The 13,446-nt window shown below is 64.6% G+C and overlaps 1 protein-coding gene across 4 annotated transcripts in view; it reads right to left on the reverse strand.

The window, feature by feature from the left end:
• HSPG2 (heparan sulfate proteoglycan 2) overlaps positions 1-13,446 on the reverse strand; it is a 35,271-nt gene that overhangs the window by 18,429 nt on the left and 3,396 nt on the right. For all 4 annotated transcript variants that reach the window (XM_042022148.1, XM_042022150.1, XM_042022149.1 and 1 more), the window contains exons 7-42: positions 13,206-13,446; positions 11,952-12,071; positions 11,746-11,877; positions 10,812-10,956; positions 10,006-10,154; positions 9,775-9,921; positions 9,548-9,711; positions 9,301-9,477; positions 8,768-8,964; positions 8,512-8,659; positions 8,296-8,423; positions 8,140-8,226; positions 7,986-8,044; positions 7,837-7,904; positions 7,213-7,353; positions 6,732-6,908; positions 6,452-6,631; positions 6,137-6,255; positions 5,952-6,063; positions 5,758-5,871; positions 5,551-5,678; positions 5,387-5,473; positions 5,251-5,300; positions 5,078-5,166; positions 4,863-5,003; positions 4,593-4,784; positions 3,924-4,016; positions 3,760-3,840; positions 3,449-3,679; positions 2,729-2,842; positions 2,512-2,639; positions 2,343-2,429; positions 1,174-1,400; positions 991-1,101; positions 811-911; positions 317-497 (exon numbers count right to left, since the gene is read on the reverse strand). In XM_042022148.1, the coding sequence (XP_041878082.1) occupies positions 317-497; positions 811-911; positions 991-1,101; positions 1,174-1,400; positions 2,343-2,429; positions 2,512-2,639; positions 2,729-2,842; positions 3,449-3,679; positions 3,760-3,840; positions 3,924-4,016; positions 4,593-4,784; positions 4,863-5,003; positions 5,078-5,166; positions 5,251-5,300; positions 5,387-5,473; positions 5,551-5,678; positions 5,758-5,871; positions 5,952-6,063; positions 6,137-6,255; positions 6,452-6,631; positions 6,732-6,908; positions 7,213-7,353; positions 7,837-7,904; positions 7,986-8,044; positions 8,140-8,226; positions 8,296-8,423; positions 8,512-8,659; positions 8,768-8,964; positions 9,301-9,477; positions 9,548-9,711; positions 9,775-9,921; positions 10,006-10,154; positions 10,812-10,956; positions 11,746-11,877; positions 11,952-12,071; positions 13,206-13,446 (4,846 nt within the window). The remainder of the gene's footprint in view (positions 1-316; positions 498-810; positions 912-990; positions 1,102-1,173; positions 1,401-2,342; positions 2,430-2,511; positions 2,640-2,728; positions 2,843-3,448; positions 3,680-3,759; positions 3,841-3,923; positions 4,017-4,592; positions 4,785-4,862; positions 5,004-5,077; positions 5,167-5,250; positions 5,301-5,386; positions 5,474-5,550; positions 5,679-5,757; positions 5,872-5,951; positions 6,064-6,136; positions 6,256-6,451; positions 6,632-6,731; positions 6,909-7,212; positions 7,354-7,836; positions 7,905-7,985; positions 8,045-8,139; positions 8,227-8,295; positions 8,424-8,511; positions 8,660-8,767; positions 8,965-9,300; positions 9,478-9,547; positions 9,712-9,774; positions 9,922-10,005; positions 10,155-10,811; positions 10,957-11,745; positions 11,878-11,951; positions 12,072-13,205) is intronic.

Genomic DNA, 13,446 nt, shown 5'->3' on the forward strand with positions numbered 1-13,446 from the left:
GGGCATTCCATGTGCCCATCACCCCAGCACCTGGGCACCACGCGTGCCCATCGCCGCAGAGCCAAGGGCGGTGAGTGTGGCCATCACCTGAAGGACTGGGCACCACGCAAACCCATCCCCCTGGTATCCAGGCATTGGATGTGCCCATCACCCTGGCCTCTGGGCATTGACATCCACACAGCAACGTGCCCCTCAAACCCAGCCTCTGGGGGCCAAGTGCGACCACCACACCAGTGCCCCGGCCCTGCTGTGCCCATCACCCTGGTGTTTCCCATCACCCCATCACCACAGGGTGAACCACAGCGTCAGGGCTCACCCTGGACGTAGAGTGTGGCGGTGCCCTGGTCCATGTCCAGCATGTTGGAGCCGGTGCAGACGTAGACCCCGGCGTCCTGGGGCCGCACCCCACGCAGCGTCAGGATCCCGTTGAAGTCCACGGCGCCTGCTGGCAGCGTCCCATGGTTCTGCCGTGTCCACACCAGGGTGTAGGCGGGAGACTGGGGGGGACAGAGGTGGGGAGGCCTGAGGCCACTGGGATGGGCACATGGAGGGGCACATGTCTGGCTGCGCACCCATGGGGGAGGGGTGGGCACCCAGGGATGTCCCACAGAGCTGTGTAGGGACCCAAGGGGGCTTGGGGGAGTCCATATGGGTACAGCTGTTCCCGTGTTCTGGATATCCCTGTGAGGACATCCTTGGGTGTCCCTTTGCTCTGTAGGACCAGGTGGGCACCCAGGGGTATCTCCACACCCTGAATGTCCCTGAACGGCCCCGCAGCCCCACTGCTGTGCTGTGCCCCCTTCCCCTCACCTTGCTCTTGGCAGTGCAGACGAAGGTGACATCGGCGCCAGGCTGCACCCGCTGCACCCGCTTCTCCTCCACGGTGACAGTGATGGGCTTCTCAGGGGTCTCTGGGCCACCACAGAGAGGGGTGAGCCCCGCTCCTGCCTCCCCTCTGTGCGTGTCCCCCTCTCGGTGACAACAACCTACCGGTGACGATGACCTCGGCGCGGCTGGCGTTGCTGTGCCGGAGGTTGCGGCAGGAGCAGACGTAGACGCCGGCTTCGGAGGGCTGGATGCTGGGGAAGTGCAGCTCCTCGCCTGGGGGGACATGCAGGTGACACCCCACGCCTTGAGGACACCCTGACGTCCCCCCCTGGAGCCCCCCAGTACCTTGTCGGCGGCTCTGGGCGCCCTCGGGGAGGGGCCGCCCGTCCTCTCGCACCCAGTGGTAGTAGAGCGGGGGGTCCCCAGTGGCTTGGCAGCGCAGGGTGACGGGGCTGCCCTGCGGCACCGCGGTGCGCACGGGGTGCACGCGCACGGCCAGCGCGGGAGGGGGCCCCGCGGGGACACAGCCCTGGCCCCGCACCGTGGGGTCACCCGTGTACCCCGGGGCGCAGCTGCAGGGAGAAATGGGGGCACTGTGTTTGTGGGGGCGCAGTGGGATGCAAATGGGAGGAAGTATATTGGGGTGGGTGGGCTGGCGGGGGGCATTAGGGTGTGAGCATATTGGGCTACCTAAGGTGGGTATATTGGGGTGTATATGGGGAGTATATTGGGGTACGTAGGGTGGGTGCATTGGGGTGTGTATGGGCGGTATATTGGGGTACACAAGGTGGGTATATTGGGGTGAGCACATCAGGGCGAGTACATCAGGATGGGTATAGTGGGGTGGTGACTGTATCAGGGCAGGTATAAGGGTGGGCACTTTGGGGTGTCTCTGTTGGGGTGAGGCCATCAGGGTAGGTGCAGTGTGTATTGGGGTGCATATGTCAGGCTGAGCCCTTTAGGATGCAAAATTTGGGGTGAGCTCATAGGGGTGAGTACATCAGGGTGGGTATAGCAGGAGAACATTGGGGTGGCTATATCGGGGTGGGTGTATTAGGGTGGGTGTATTGGGGAGCACTTTGGGGTGGGTCTGTAAGGGAAAGGCCATCAGGGTGAGTATATCAGGGTGGGTGTACTGGGGTGCATAAACTGGGGTGAGCATTTGGGGTGTGTATGTCAGGGTGAGCACACATGCTCTTTAGGACGTGTATATTGGGGTGAGCTCATAGGGGTGAGCGCATTGGGTGGGTATTGCAGGAGTACATTGAGGTGGGTAGATGTGGGTGGATATATGGGGGTGAGGCAGTGGAGGTGGGTTTTGGGGATAGGTATATATGGGTGACTCAGTCATGGTGGGGTTTTAGGGTGGGTATATGGGGGAGAGCCCATGGGGTGGGGTTTTGGGGTGGGTATATGGCAGTGAACCCATCAGGGCGGGTATAGCAGGGTGGGTATATGGGGTGAGCCCATGGCGTGGGTGTTTGGGGCAGGTTTTGGGGTGCCAGCAGCCTCACCGCTCGCAGTACTGCCCGGTGTAGCCCGGCTCGCAGGCGGTGCAGCGGTACCCACCGCCTCCCAGACTCTCACAGGTCCTGGAAAACCTGCGGGGACAGAGTAAGGTGAGGGCGCGTCCCTTCCCTGGCACCGCCAGCCCGGCACCCCCACCGCAGTGCAGGCACCCACTGGTTTTCGGGGTACGGGAGGGGACAGGCGCAGGGCTGGCAGTCCTCGGGGGTCCCGGCGGTGGCGTCTCCGTAGAAGCCAGGGGCACATTGGTCACAGAAGTCCCCTGCTGTGTTGTGCAAGCAGCCCTGGGGGATAGTGGGGGCACAAATTGGGGGTGTCACAGCTGGGATAACACCACAGCCCCCCCAGAAACGTTCGGAATGTGGAGCCTTACGGAGCAGGCGCCGCTCTCGGGGTGGCAGCTCTCAGAGTGGCCATTGCACTCGCACAACTCGCAGTGCCCCAGGTACAGCCCCCCACCAGTGCGTGTGTACCCGGGGGCACAGTCCTGTGGGAAGGGACAGCGTCAGGACCCCCAGAGCCTGGGGAAGGGGCCTGGGGAGGGGGAAAGGGGGGGCTTGGGGGACAGATGGGTGATGGGAGTGCTGAGGGGTGATGAAGAGTGATGGGGTGACACTGGGGAGATGCTGAAGGGGTGATGAGGGTGATGGAGGGTGATGGGGGTGATCCTGGGGATGATGGGGGGATGCTGGGGGCTGATGGGCAATGATGGGACTGCTGATGGTGATGATGGTACACTGATGGAGGGATGATGATGGAAGGTGATGAGGGGGTGATACTGGGGGGCAGAATGAAGGGGTGATGCGGGTGAAGCTGACAGGGTGATGGTGGGTTTGATAGGCAGATGAGATGATGGAAGGATGATGACAGAGGATGCTGGAGGGATGATGGAATGTGATACTGGGCATGATGGGGGGATGCTGGAGTTGATGATGGGGACAATGATGCAAGGAGTGATGGCGGTGATGGAGGGTCCTACTGGATTGACGGGGGGATGCTGAGGGGTGATTGGGGGGATGATGAGGAGGTACTGGGAAGGAGGGTAGGGAGGTGATGGGAGTGATGCACTGACACTGGGAGGGGCTGGGCTCACCTGGCAGGAGAGCCCATGGTACCCAGGGGGACAGCGACATTCCTCCACCTCCAGGGCCGGGGGCAAGCCGGGCTGGGGGGGCACGGCTGTGTCCATGGCCACGTCGGCAATGGCAGCCGCAGCCGTGCTGGTGGAGTAGGTGGCTCGGATGAGGATCTCGTCCAGGTCGGCCAGTGCCATCAACAGGTGCTCCCGTGTTGCTGGCTGCCCGTCTGGCCGCTGCCAGTATTGCTGCAGGAACAGGGGCTTAGCGGGGGACACACTCTGGGACAGGGGGACATCACGGACAAAAGCCGCCGACCACCTCCTACCTCCCGAAAAATGATCTCAAAGGCCTGGGGGGTCCGTGGGGGCAGGTCGGGCTGGTAGGCCACCAGCGTGATGTCATTGCCCTGGGGACAAGGGGACAAGGGGGTCAGGGGGTCCTGGTGTCACCCTGTGTGTCCCTGTGCCACCCCAGCCAGCACCCCCTTACCGTGATTTGGATGTCAGCGTCAGGCAGGGGGGCTCCCTGTCCCCCCGGGGTGTAGGTCAGGGTGTAGCGGAGCCGACCCCCATAGGAACCCACCTGCACCGGGACATGGGCAGGATTGGGATTGGGATTGGAGTGGGAAAGGGAAGGGAAGGGTTGGGATGAGGTGGGATGGGATGGGCACAGGGAAGAGGAAGAGGATGGGCATGATGGAGACAGGGATGGGGATGGGGATGGGATGAAATAGGGATGAAGAAGAGGAGAGGGATGGGAAAAGGGAGAGGGGAAAGAAAGAGGATAGGGATGAGGAAGGGAAGAGGATGGAGAGGGGAGGGGAGGGGAGGGGAGGGGAGGGGGAAAGAGGAGAAAGAAAACAATGGGGGTGATGAAGGGGACAGGGGATGGCACAGGACAGGGATGAGAAAGGCAAAAATTATGGGAAAAGGGAAAGGAGAAGGGGCAAAGGGGAAAAAGACAAGGTGAAAAGAGGAAAAAGGGAAGGGAAAGGGGAAAAGGCTAAGGGGGAAAGGGAAAGAGGAGAAGGGCGGACAAAGGAGGCTGTGCCCATCTCCCAGACAGTGCCCAGGGTGCCCATGGGGAGGGGGTGCAGCCCCTGGCGGGGCATTCCCATGGCTCCATGGGCACCCTGTCCCCCAGGGGTCACCCCGTTACCTTGTCCCCCTGGTAGGGGGGTGGCAGCTGCCAGTAGTAGGAGTCAGGGGGCAGCTCCCCAAAGCGCTCGTAGGTCAGGTAGGGCTGGGGGTGCCCCGGCTGCACCCCAAAGCCGCTGCCCACGCGGGTGCTGCGCTGGCGGTTCACCAGGGCGAACCCCTGGGCATCCCCCGGGGCAAAGGATGTCCGGATCTGCGGGATCGAGGGGTGAGCGGGCTTGGGGACATGGGGACACCCTGGGGACACGTGGGGACAAGAGGGGACACTCACGGTGCCACGGGCGTAGGCAGTGCTGGCGCAGTGCTGGACGATGCCCATGCAGAAGCAGGGCAGGCACCCGGCTGGCTCATCCCCGCTCAGGTGGAAGTGGTGGGGACGGCACGTGGCACAGTGGGGACCCTCCACGTTGGCCTGGGGGGAAACACAGCATGGTGACATGGCCCTGTCACCCCTCCCGGGGCTGGGGACACACACACAAGGCTCACCTTGCAGCGGCACTGCTCGTTGGTGTCGCAGCCTTCACTGGTGCTGCCGCGTGGGTCACACTGGCACTGCCCGCCGGGAACACTGGGCACTGAGGGGTGACACGCAGTCAGCCACAGCCCCCCTTACTGCCACCACAGGGGACAGCACTTGGTCCCCACTCCGTGACGCTCACCTCGGCATGGCTCTCCCCGCAGCGGGTCCCCCACATACCCGGCCGAGCACCTGCGGTGGGACAAACCCAAATGAGGCAGTGAGAGGGGCATTCACCCCAAAAACACCCCCCAATCCCACCCTGGTGTCCCTGTCACCTCTCGCAGAGGCGGCCGCTGTGTCCTGGGGCACAGGCACTGCATGTGGGCTGCCCGTCCGTGTCCTCAAAACACATCTTGGTCACCCTGTGGAGGGGACAAAGGGACAGGTGACACCCCATCAGTGTCCTCAGGGATGTGACAGACGGTGGAATGGCACCTACTGGGTGTCCCCATGGGGTCCATGGCAGGGACAGGGCTGGCAGTCGCCCGGGGTGCCCCGGGTGGCATCGCCGTAGTAGCCAGGTTGGCACTTGTCACACTGGGGACCCTCCGTGTGATCCCGGCAGCCCTGTAAAGAAAGGGGGTGATGGCATTTGTGTCCTCGCCATGGGGGTCCCCAGGGTGTCCCCTGGCTGTCCCCAGCTGACCTGGCAGACGCCGGTGTCAGGGTGGCACTCGCTGGCGTGGCTGTGGCACTGGCACGGCTCACAGGTGCCCAGGTAGAGCCCGGCAGTGCTGCGGGTGTAGCCGGTGTCACAGTCCTGGAGGGGACACAGTGGCAGGGGGGTGGGACACGGCTCAGCATCCCTGTGGTGGCAGTGAGGGGACCCGAGAGTCTCACCTGGCACGAGGCCCCGCGGTACCCAGGGGGGCAGGCGCAATCCTCCACCTCCAGCGCAGGCGGGCGGCCGGTGGCGTGTGGCACTGCCACGTCCAGGGTGACATCGGCCAGTCTGCAGGGCCAGAGGGGGTCAGCGCTGCCCTGCCGCCCACCTGTGTCCCCTCCTGACCCCACAAGGAACCCACCTACTCTCCTCTGGCTGCTCCGAGTAGGACGCGCGGATCATGAACAGGTCCACGTCGGCCAGGGCCATCAGGAGGTGTTCGCGGGTGGCATCACGCCCGTCTGCGCGGCGCCAGGCGCCCTGTGCCGCACCGGGGTGACATGGGGGCCGCCATCCCCCACTGCACCCAGCCCGGCCCCCAGGGCACCCAAGGTGACCTCCCCATGGCGCCCAGTCTGACCCCTGGGGGTCCCAGACCAACCCCTCCCCGGCACCCAGTCTGATCCCCTCCCTCCACGACCCCTCTTGCTGAGTGCCACACAGGGACCGCTCTCACCTCACGGATGGGCACAGTGACAGCAGTGGGGACACCAGCCAGGGGGCTGGCACTGGAGAAGTGCTCCAGGAAGATCCCGTTGCCCTGGAGCAGGACATCAGGGTGCCCGGGGAGCAGGGGAGCACCCGCCAGGGCCCGGTGTGTCACCGTGTACCGCAGCTCCCCGCCGTACGCTGTCACCTGAGGGGACACCCAGCATGGCTCAGGGTCACCTGTCCCCTGAACTGGGTGGTGGGGACAGGGAGAGGCTCAGAGGCATCCCCCGGAGCGGCCGTGTCACCTTGTCCCCGGCAAAGGGTGCAGGCAGCACCCAGTAGTGGATGCCCCGTGGCAGCTCCCGGAAGGCGTCAAAGCGCAGCTCCCGTGGCGACACAAAGTGTGGCATGGCCCCCTCCAGCCACGTGCCTGACATGTTGGCCAGGGGCAACGGTGCCGAGTCCTCAGAGCTGAGCAGCACCTGCGGGAGGGATTGTGGTGGGCATGGTGTGGCACAGCATGGCACTACATGGCATGACAAGGCACAACACGTAGGTTGTATGGCACAGCACTACATGGCACATAACGGCATGACAAGGCACCACACGGTGTGGCATGACACGGCACAGGTGACATGACATTGTGGCACAGCATGGCACAACATGGCACTACGGTGGCACGGCACAGCAAGCCATGGAATGACACATCAACACAACGATGAGACACGGCATGACGTGGTACAGGATGGCACGGTCTGGCACAGCCTGTCCCGGGCCACAGGGTACCTGGTGGCGGTGCCAGGCGGAGCTGGCGCAGGAGCGGGACAGCCCCATGCAGAAGCAGGGCAGGCAGCCTGCGGGGTTGGCAGCACTCAGGTGGAAGGTGCCAGCGGCACAGGAGTCGCAGAGCCGGCCACGGACGTTGGGCTGGGGGCACAGGGCAGGCAGGGGTCAGCGGGGCAATGGGGGGGACTGGGTGCAGTGGGTGGGATGGGGGCTGGGGGCATTGGTGGGACTGGGTACCCCAGGGACCAGACTGGGTGTCACAGGGGTCAGACTGAGTATTATGGGGGACTGGAGTGGGTCCCGCTGGGGGGTTGGACTGGGTGCCATGGGGCAGGAGGTGGGGTCGGTGCTGGGTGGATTGGACTGGGTACCCCAGGGATCGCACTGGGAGCTATGGGGGGCTGGGACTTGGAGCTATGGGGGGCTGGGACTGGTTGCCTCAAGGGCTCTGAGTGGGGGCTGGACTGGGTGCTATGGGGCACAGGTAGGATGAGTGTTAGGGCAGGGACTGGGTACCTGGGACCAGACTGGTGCAGTGGGGGATGGCAGCATCCAGCCCCCCATTGCCCCCCCACTGCTGCCCCACAATATTGCCCCACTGTCCCCCCAGCCCCCTGCCCTCACCTTGCAGCGACAGGTGCCACCTGCCTCGTCCTGGCCCCCGCGGGCATCGCACTTGACGAGCTCCTGGCCTGTGGGCAGCGAGGATGAGGGTGGGGGGTCACCCAAAGGTGCGGGGATCCCCCCCCACCCCCGCCAGCACCCCCACTCACCAATCGGGGTGCACTTGCCACCCGGCTGGATGGGGTCTCCCTCATAGCCCGGGGCGCACCTGTGGATGGGTAGGGGACGGGTGGGTGGTAAGTGGGTGATGGGTGGGGGGGGTTCTCAGGTGGGAGGGGTTACAGGGAGGGACCCCCCACCCACCTCTCGCAGCGGCGGCCGGCATATCCAGGGGCGCAGGCGTCGCAGGTGGCCTGGCCATCTGTGTCCAAAAAGCAGGACTCCGAGAACCTGTGGGTGACAACAACGGTGATGCCAGGGTGGTGACATCAGGGGCTGGTCCCTGGGGTTGGCACCCACCTGCGAGATGGCTCAGTGTAGGGACAGGGACAAGGGTGACAGGCAGTGGCTGTGCCCTTGGTGGCATCGCCAAAGAAGCCAGGTTTGCACTTCTCGCACTGGGGACCCTCTGTGTTGTGCTGGCAGTTCTGGGAGGGGGACACATGTCACAAGGGAGTGGTGACCCTGAGCTGTGTCCCTGTCCCCTTGTCACCTCATCAACCCCTCACTCCTTACCAGGCAATGCCCAAAAACGGGGTCACAGGTGCTGGAGTGGCCGTGGCAGCCGCAACCGGAGCAGGTCCCCAGGTAGGGTCCCCTTGTCACCCGCTCAAAACGGGGGGCACAGCGCTGGCACGACAGCCCTGTGTAGCCCACGGGGCACCTGGGGACACAGCAGTGTGACAGTGTGTCTTGGGGTGACACAAACCAGGACACAGTGGCATCACAGCAGTGGTGGCACTGAGCCCGTGACCTTGCTGCCAGCGGTCACCTGCACTCCTCGATGTTGCCGGCCGGCCCCAGGCCGGTGTCCGCAATGCTAGTGATGTCCATGGCCACGTCGCTGAGCCCCACGCTGGCCATGCGCCCATCATACACTGCCCGGATGAAGATGCCCTCCAGCCCCTGCAGCACCAGCAGTAGCAGCTCCCGGCTCACTGGCACTCCCTGCTCGTCCTCCCAGTGGTCCTGCCAGGACGGTGACAGCAGTGTCACAGCAGGGTGATGGTAATGCTGGCATCACCCACCTGCCACCACTGGTACCACCCACCTGCCACCACCAGCACCAGTGCCCATCATCAGCATCATCGCTGCCAGCACCACCCACCCATCAGTATCTCCTTCCCAGCACTGGATTCACCCACCTGCTACCACACCACCCACCCGTCTCCACTGGCATCATCTCCCCACCACCACTGGTATCATCCACCCACCACCATCATCATCACCCACCCATCACCAGCCTCACTCACCCATCACCACCGGCATCATCTCCCCACCATCCCCATCCCCTCTCACACCCACCTCGGTGAGGGGCACGTGCCGCTGGTTGAGGACGTCTGGCTGGGTGTCACCAGCACGTGCCCGCAGCTGCCGCCCGTGGCCCCGCAGCAGCACGTCGGGGTGGGCAGTGGGCTCAGGGGGCCCCCGGCCCAGCCGGTACCGCACCCCGTAGCTCAGCGCTCCCCCGTAGGCATCCACCTGGCAGCACAGTGGGCTGTCAGCAGCCGTGCCACTGGCGTCCCCAGCCCTGAGCCCACCCTGGCATCACCTTGTCCCCAAGGAAGGGCTCTGGCAGTGCCCAGAAGGCATCGAGTGCCAGGAAGCGGCGTGACAGGTCTAGGAGCTGGAATTCCTCAGTGCCCGCATCCACGTGGAGTTGGGTGGCCGAGAGCACGGGTGCGGATGGCGCTGCCGGCACTGTCACGTTGACACCTGCAAGGAAACACTCAGCCCCTGGTGTGTCCCCTGCCCCTGTCCCTTGTCCCCACAACTCACCCTTGAAGTCGTTGGGGCGGTTGAAGCGCAGGTGGAGGCGGTGGTGGTGGCGGGTGGTGGCGCGGCAGGAGGTGGTGACGCCGAAGCAGAAGCAGGGCAGGCAGCGGGACGTCCCTGTCACCTGGAAGTGACCCTCGGGACATGGCCCTGTGGGAAATGAGACAGTGGGTGATGGTGACAGTGCCACGGTGGGGTTGGTGGCATGGGGAGGGGAGGGAAGGGGCCGCTGACCGGGGCGGGTGACGGTGAGGATGCTGTCGGGGATGCCGAACACCATGCCCAGGGTGTTGATGGCCTCACAGGTGTAGGCGCCTTGATCAGCTTCCTTCACATCCCGGATGGTCAGGGTGCCCTGCCCAGCCTCGCTCACGATCGACACCCTGCGTGGCACATTTGCTACCCAGAGCCTGGCACAGACAGAGCCCGGCACGCCCGGAGCCACACACACCCCATGCCCAGCACACGGCACAGCTGGGGCTCTGCACACCCAGCACACCCAGCGCCCCACACACCTGGCACCCAGTACACCCAGTACCCCGCACACTCAGGGCCTCACACACCTGGCACCCAGTACACCTGGTGCCCCACACACCCAGTGCCCCACCCCAGCAGAGGAGCCCATTCCCTCTGCATGACCCCCTCACACCCAGGCCCCGCCCCAATCCCAAGCCCCTCCCATTGTACAAGCCCCGCTCATCACAGGGACCCCGCTGTTCGCCTCGCCCATTTATCAAAACACCCACCCAAAGCCCCGCCCACAGAGACCACACCCCGCCCACAAACCCCACCCCATGGAAGCCCCGCCCACCAAAGCCCCGCCTGTCACAAGCTCCTCCCACTTCCCAAGCCCCGCCCCAAGCCGCCCCTCAGCCCCGAAACACAAACCCCGCCCACACAGGCCCCACCCAAATGGAAGCTCCGCCCATCGCAGACCTTACCCAATCACAAGTTCCCTTCCCAGAGTAAGCCACGCCCCTTCCTCCAACCCCTCCAATCCACAACCAACACCCCTTAGGCCCCGCCCCGGCCCCGCCCACCTGTGGCTGCTGGGGGTGTGTCCCCAGTTCAGGCGCCAGGTGACGATGGGCGTGGGGACACCGGTGGCCACACAGGTGAAGGTGACGGTCTGGCCTGGCACTGCCTGCACCGACTCCCGCGGCAGCGTCACCACCTGTGGGGGCACTGCCACCGCCACCCAGTCACTGTCACCGTCACCGGCACCACCCACACCTCGCAGCACCCCCGGGGGACAGGGATACTGCCACCGCCACCCTGTCATTGTCACTGCCACCGGTACTGCCTGCTCCGTGTGGCACCACTGGAGGATGGGGACACTGCCACCCCAGACCCAGCTGGGGACAGGTTCTTTGTCACCATCACTCCAGTCCAGCTTGGGGCCAGGGTCCCTGATACCCAACCTGGTTCTGTGACATGTCCCCAGCGTGGCACCACCTGGGAGCAAGCTCCCAGCACAGGGTCCCCAGCCGAGTGCTATGTCACAGAGTGCCTGGGCACAATGTCCCCAACACGGTGCCATGGCACAGGGTCCCTGGGTGCTGTGTCCCCTGCCTGGTGCCATGAATGTCCCCAGGATGGTGTCATGCCATGGGGTCCTTGGGTGCAACGTCCCCAGCCCAGCACCATGGCACAATGTCCCCAGGCACAGTGTCACCAGCCTGGTATCATGACAAAATGTCCCCAGCCCAGGGCCATGGCACAAGGTCCCTGGGCAGTGTCCCCAGACTGGTGCTACAGCAAAGGGTCCCTGGCTCAGACACAGTGTCCCCAGCCCTGTGTCCCCAGGACAGCCTGGGCACATGACAGGATCTCTGGGCGCACTGTCCCCATCCCAATGCCACAGCGCCACGTGTCCCCACAGCTTGCACACAGCATCCCTGGCACAGCATCCCCAGCCCAGCCTTGGTCCCCATGTCCCCTCCTTGCTGAGCTGTCCCCTGCGGCGTCACTCACCACATCCAACCTCGTCGCTGCGGTCGGGGCAGTCGGGCTCCCTGTCGCACTGGTAGCTGGCACGGATGCAGCTCCCGCTGGACACGCACCGGAATTCCGCTGGTCCACACACCGCGCCGGGCGCCTTGGTGGCTGTGGGGGGTCACGGCACCATGTGTCAGCTGTGTCCCCATGTCCCCACGCGTGTCCCGAGCCCCCGTACTCACGGCAGTCGCTCTCGTCAGAGCCGTCGCCGCAGTCATTCTCGCCATCACAGCGCCAGAGCTTGAGGGCACAGTGCCCATTGTCACACTTGAACTCATTGGGCTCGCACGGGGACGGGGTGCCTGGGGGGCATGGGGGAAGTCAGCACCCAGAATCCCAGAATCCCAGCATCAGGTTGGAAAAGACCTTTGAGATCATCGAGTCCAACCTGTGACCCAACACCACCCTGTCACCTAGACCATGGCACTGAGTGCCACATCCAGGCTTTCCTTAAACACCTCCAGGAACGGTGACTCCACCTCTCTGGGCAGCCCCTTCCAATGCCCAATCACCCTTTCCATGTAGAGCTTCTTCCTAAAGTCCAGCCTAAACCTGGTGCAGCTTAAGGCTGTGTCCTCTCCTGTCCCTGTTCTCTGGGAGCAGAGCCCCCCGGCTGCCCCCTCCTGTCAGGGAGTTGTGCAAAGCCACAAGGTCCCCCCTGAGCCTCCTTTGCTCCAGGCTTTCCCAGCTCCCTCAGCAGCTCCTCACAGGACTTGTGTTCCAGACCCCTCACCAGCCTTGTTGCCCTTCTCGGGACACGTTCCAGCCCCTCAGTATCCTTTCTAAACTGGGGGGCCCAGAACTGGACACAGCACTTGAGGTGCGGCCTCACCAGTACCCAGTACAGGGGAAGAATCCCTGCCCTGGTCCTGCTGGCCACTCCACTCCTGATCCAGGCCAGGTGCCATTGGCCTTCTTGGCCACCTGGGCACAGCTGGCTCATGTCCAGCAGCTGTCCATCAGTGCCCCCAGGTCCCTTTCCACCTGGCCACTGTCCAGTCACTGTCCCCAGCCTGTAGCGCTGCAGAGGTTGTTGTGACCAAAGTGCAGGACCCGGTCCTGGATTCTGCCCCTGGATCCAGCCTGTCCAGGTCCCTCTGCAGAGCCCTCCTATCCTCCAGCAGATCCACACTTGCACCCAACCCGGTGTGGATCTCAATCCCCTCACCCAGACCATCAATACAGACACTGAACGGGACTGGGCCCAGCACTGAATCCTGGGGGACACACCTGGTGACCAGACACCAGCTGGACACTGCTCCATCTCCCCGCACCCTCTGGGCCCGGCCACCAGCCAGTTCCCAGCCCAGCAAAAGTGAACCTGCCCAAGCCACGGGCTGCCAGCTTCCCCAGGCGTTTGCCGTGGGATGCAGCGTACAAGGCTTTGCTGAAGTCTGGGTAGAGCCCCCCAAACCCTCGCTGCCCCCAGGACTCACCACAGGCGTCCTCGTCGGAGCCGTCGGCGCAGTCACGCTCTCCGTCGCACAGGTAATCCCGGGGCACGCAGCGCCCGTCCCTGCAGGCGGCCTCGCCCCCCTGGCACCCCCCGGCCGCAGGTTTCGAGGGGCGTGGGGTGACGGGGTGCAGGGGGAACGCCGGAGTGGTGCCCACGGGGACGGTGCTCAGCGGGCGCGTGGTGGCTGGGCGGGCAGTGCTGGGGGGTGGCCGTGGGGGGGG

This window comes from Corvus kubaryi, unplaced genomic scaffold, assembly GCF_017639235.1.
Source record: "Corvus kubaryi isolate FWS band 111438036 unplaced genomic scaffold, C.kubaryi_AGA036_p1.0 37189, whole genome shotgun sequence".
Classification (NCBI taxonomy): Eukaryota; Metazoa; Chordata; class Aves; order Passeriformes; family Corvidae; genus Corvus; species Corvus kubaryi.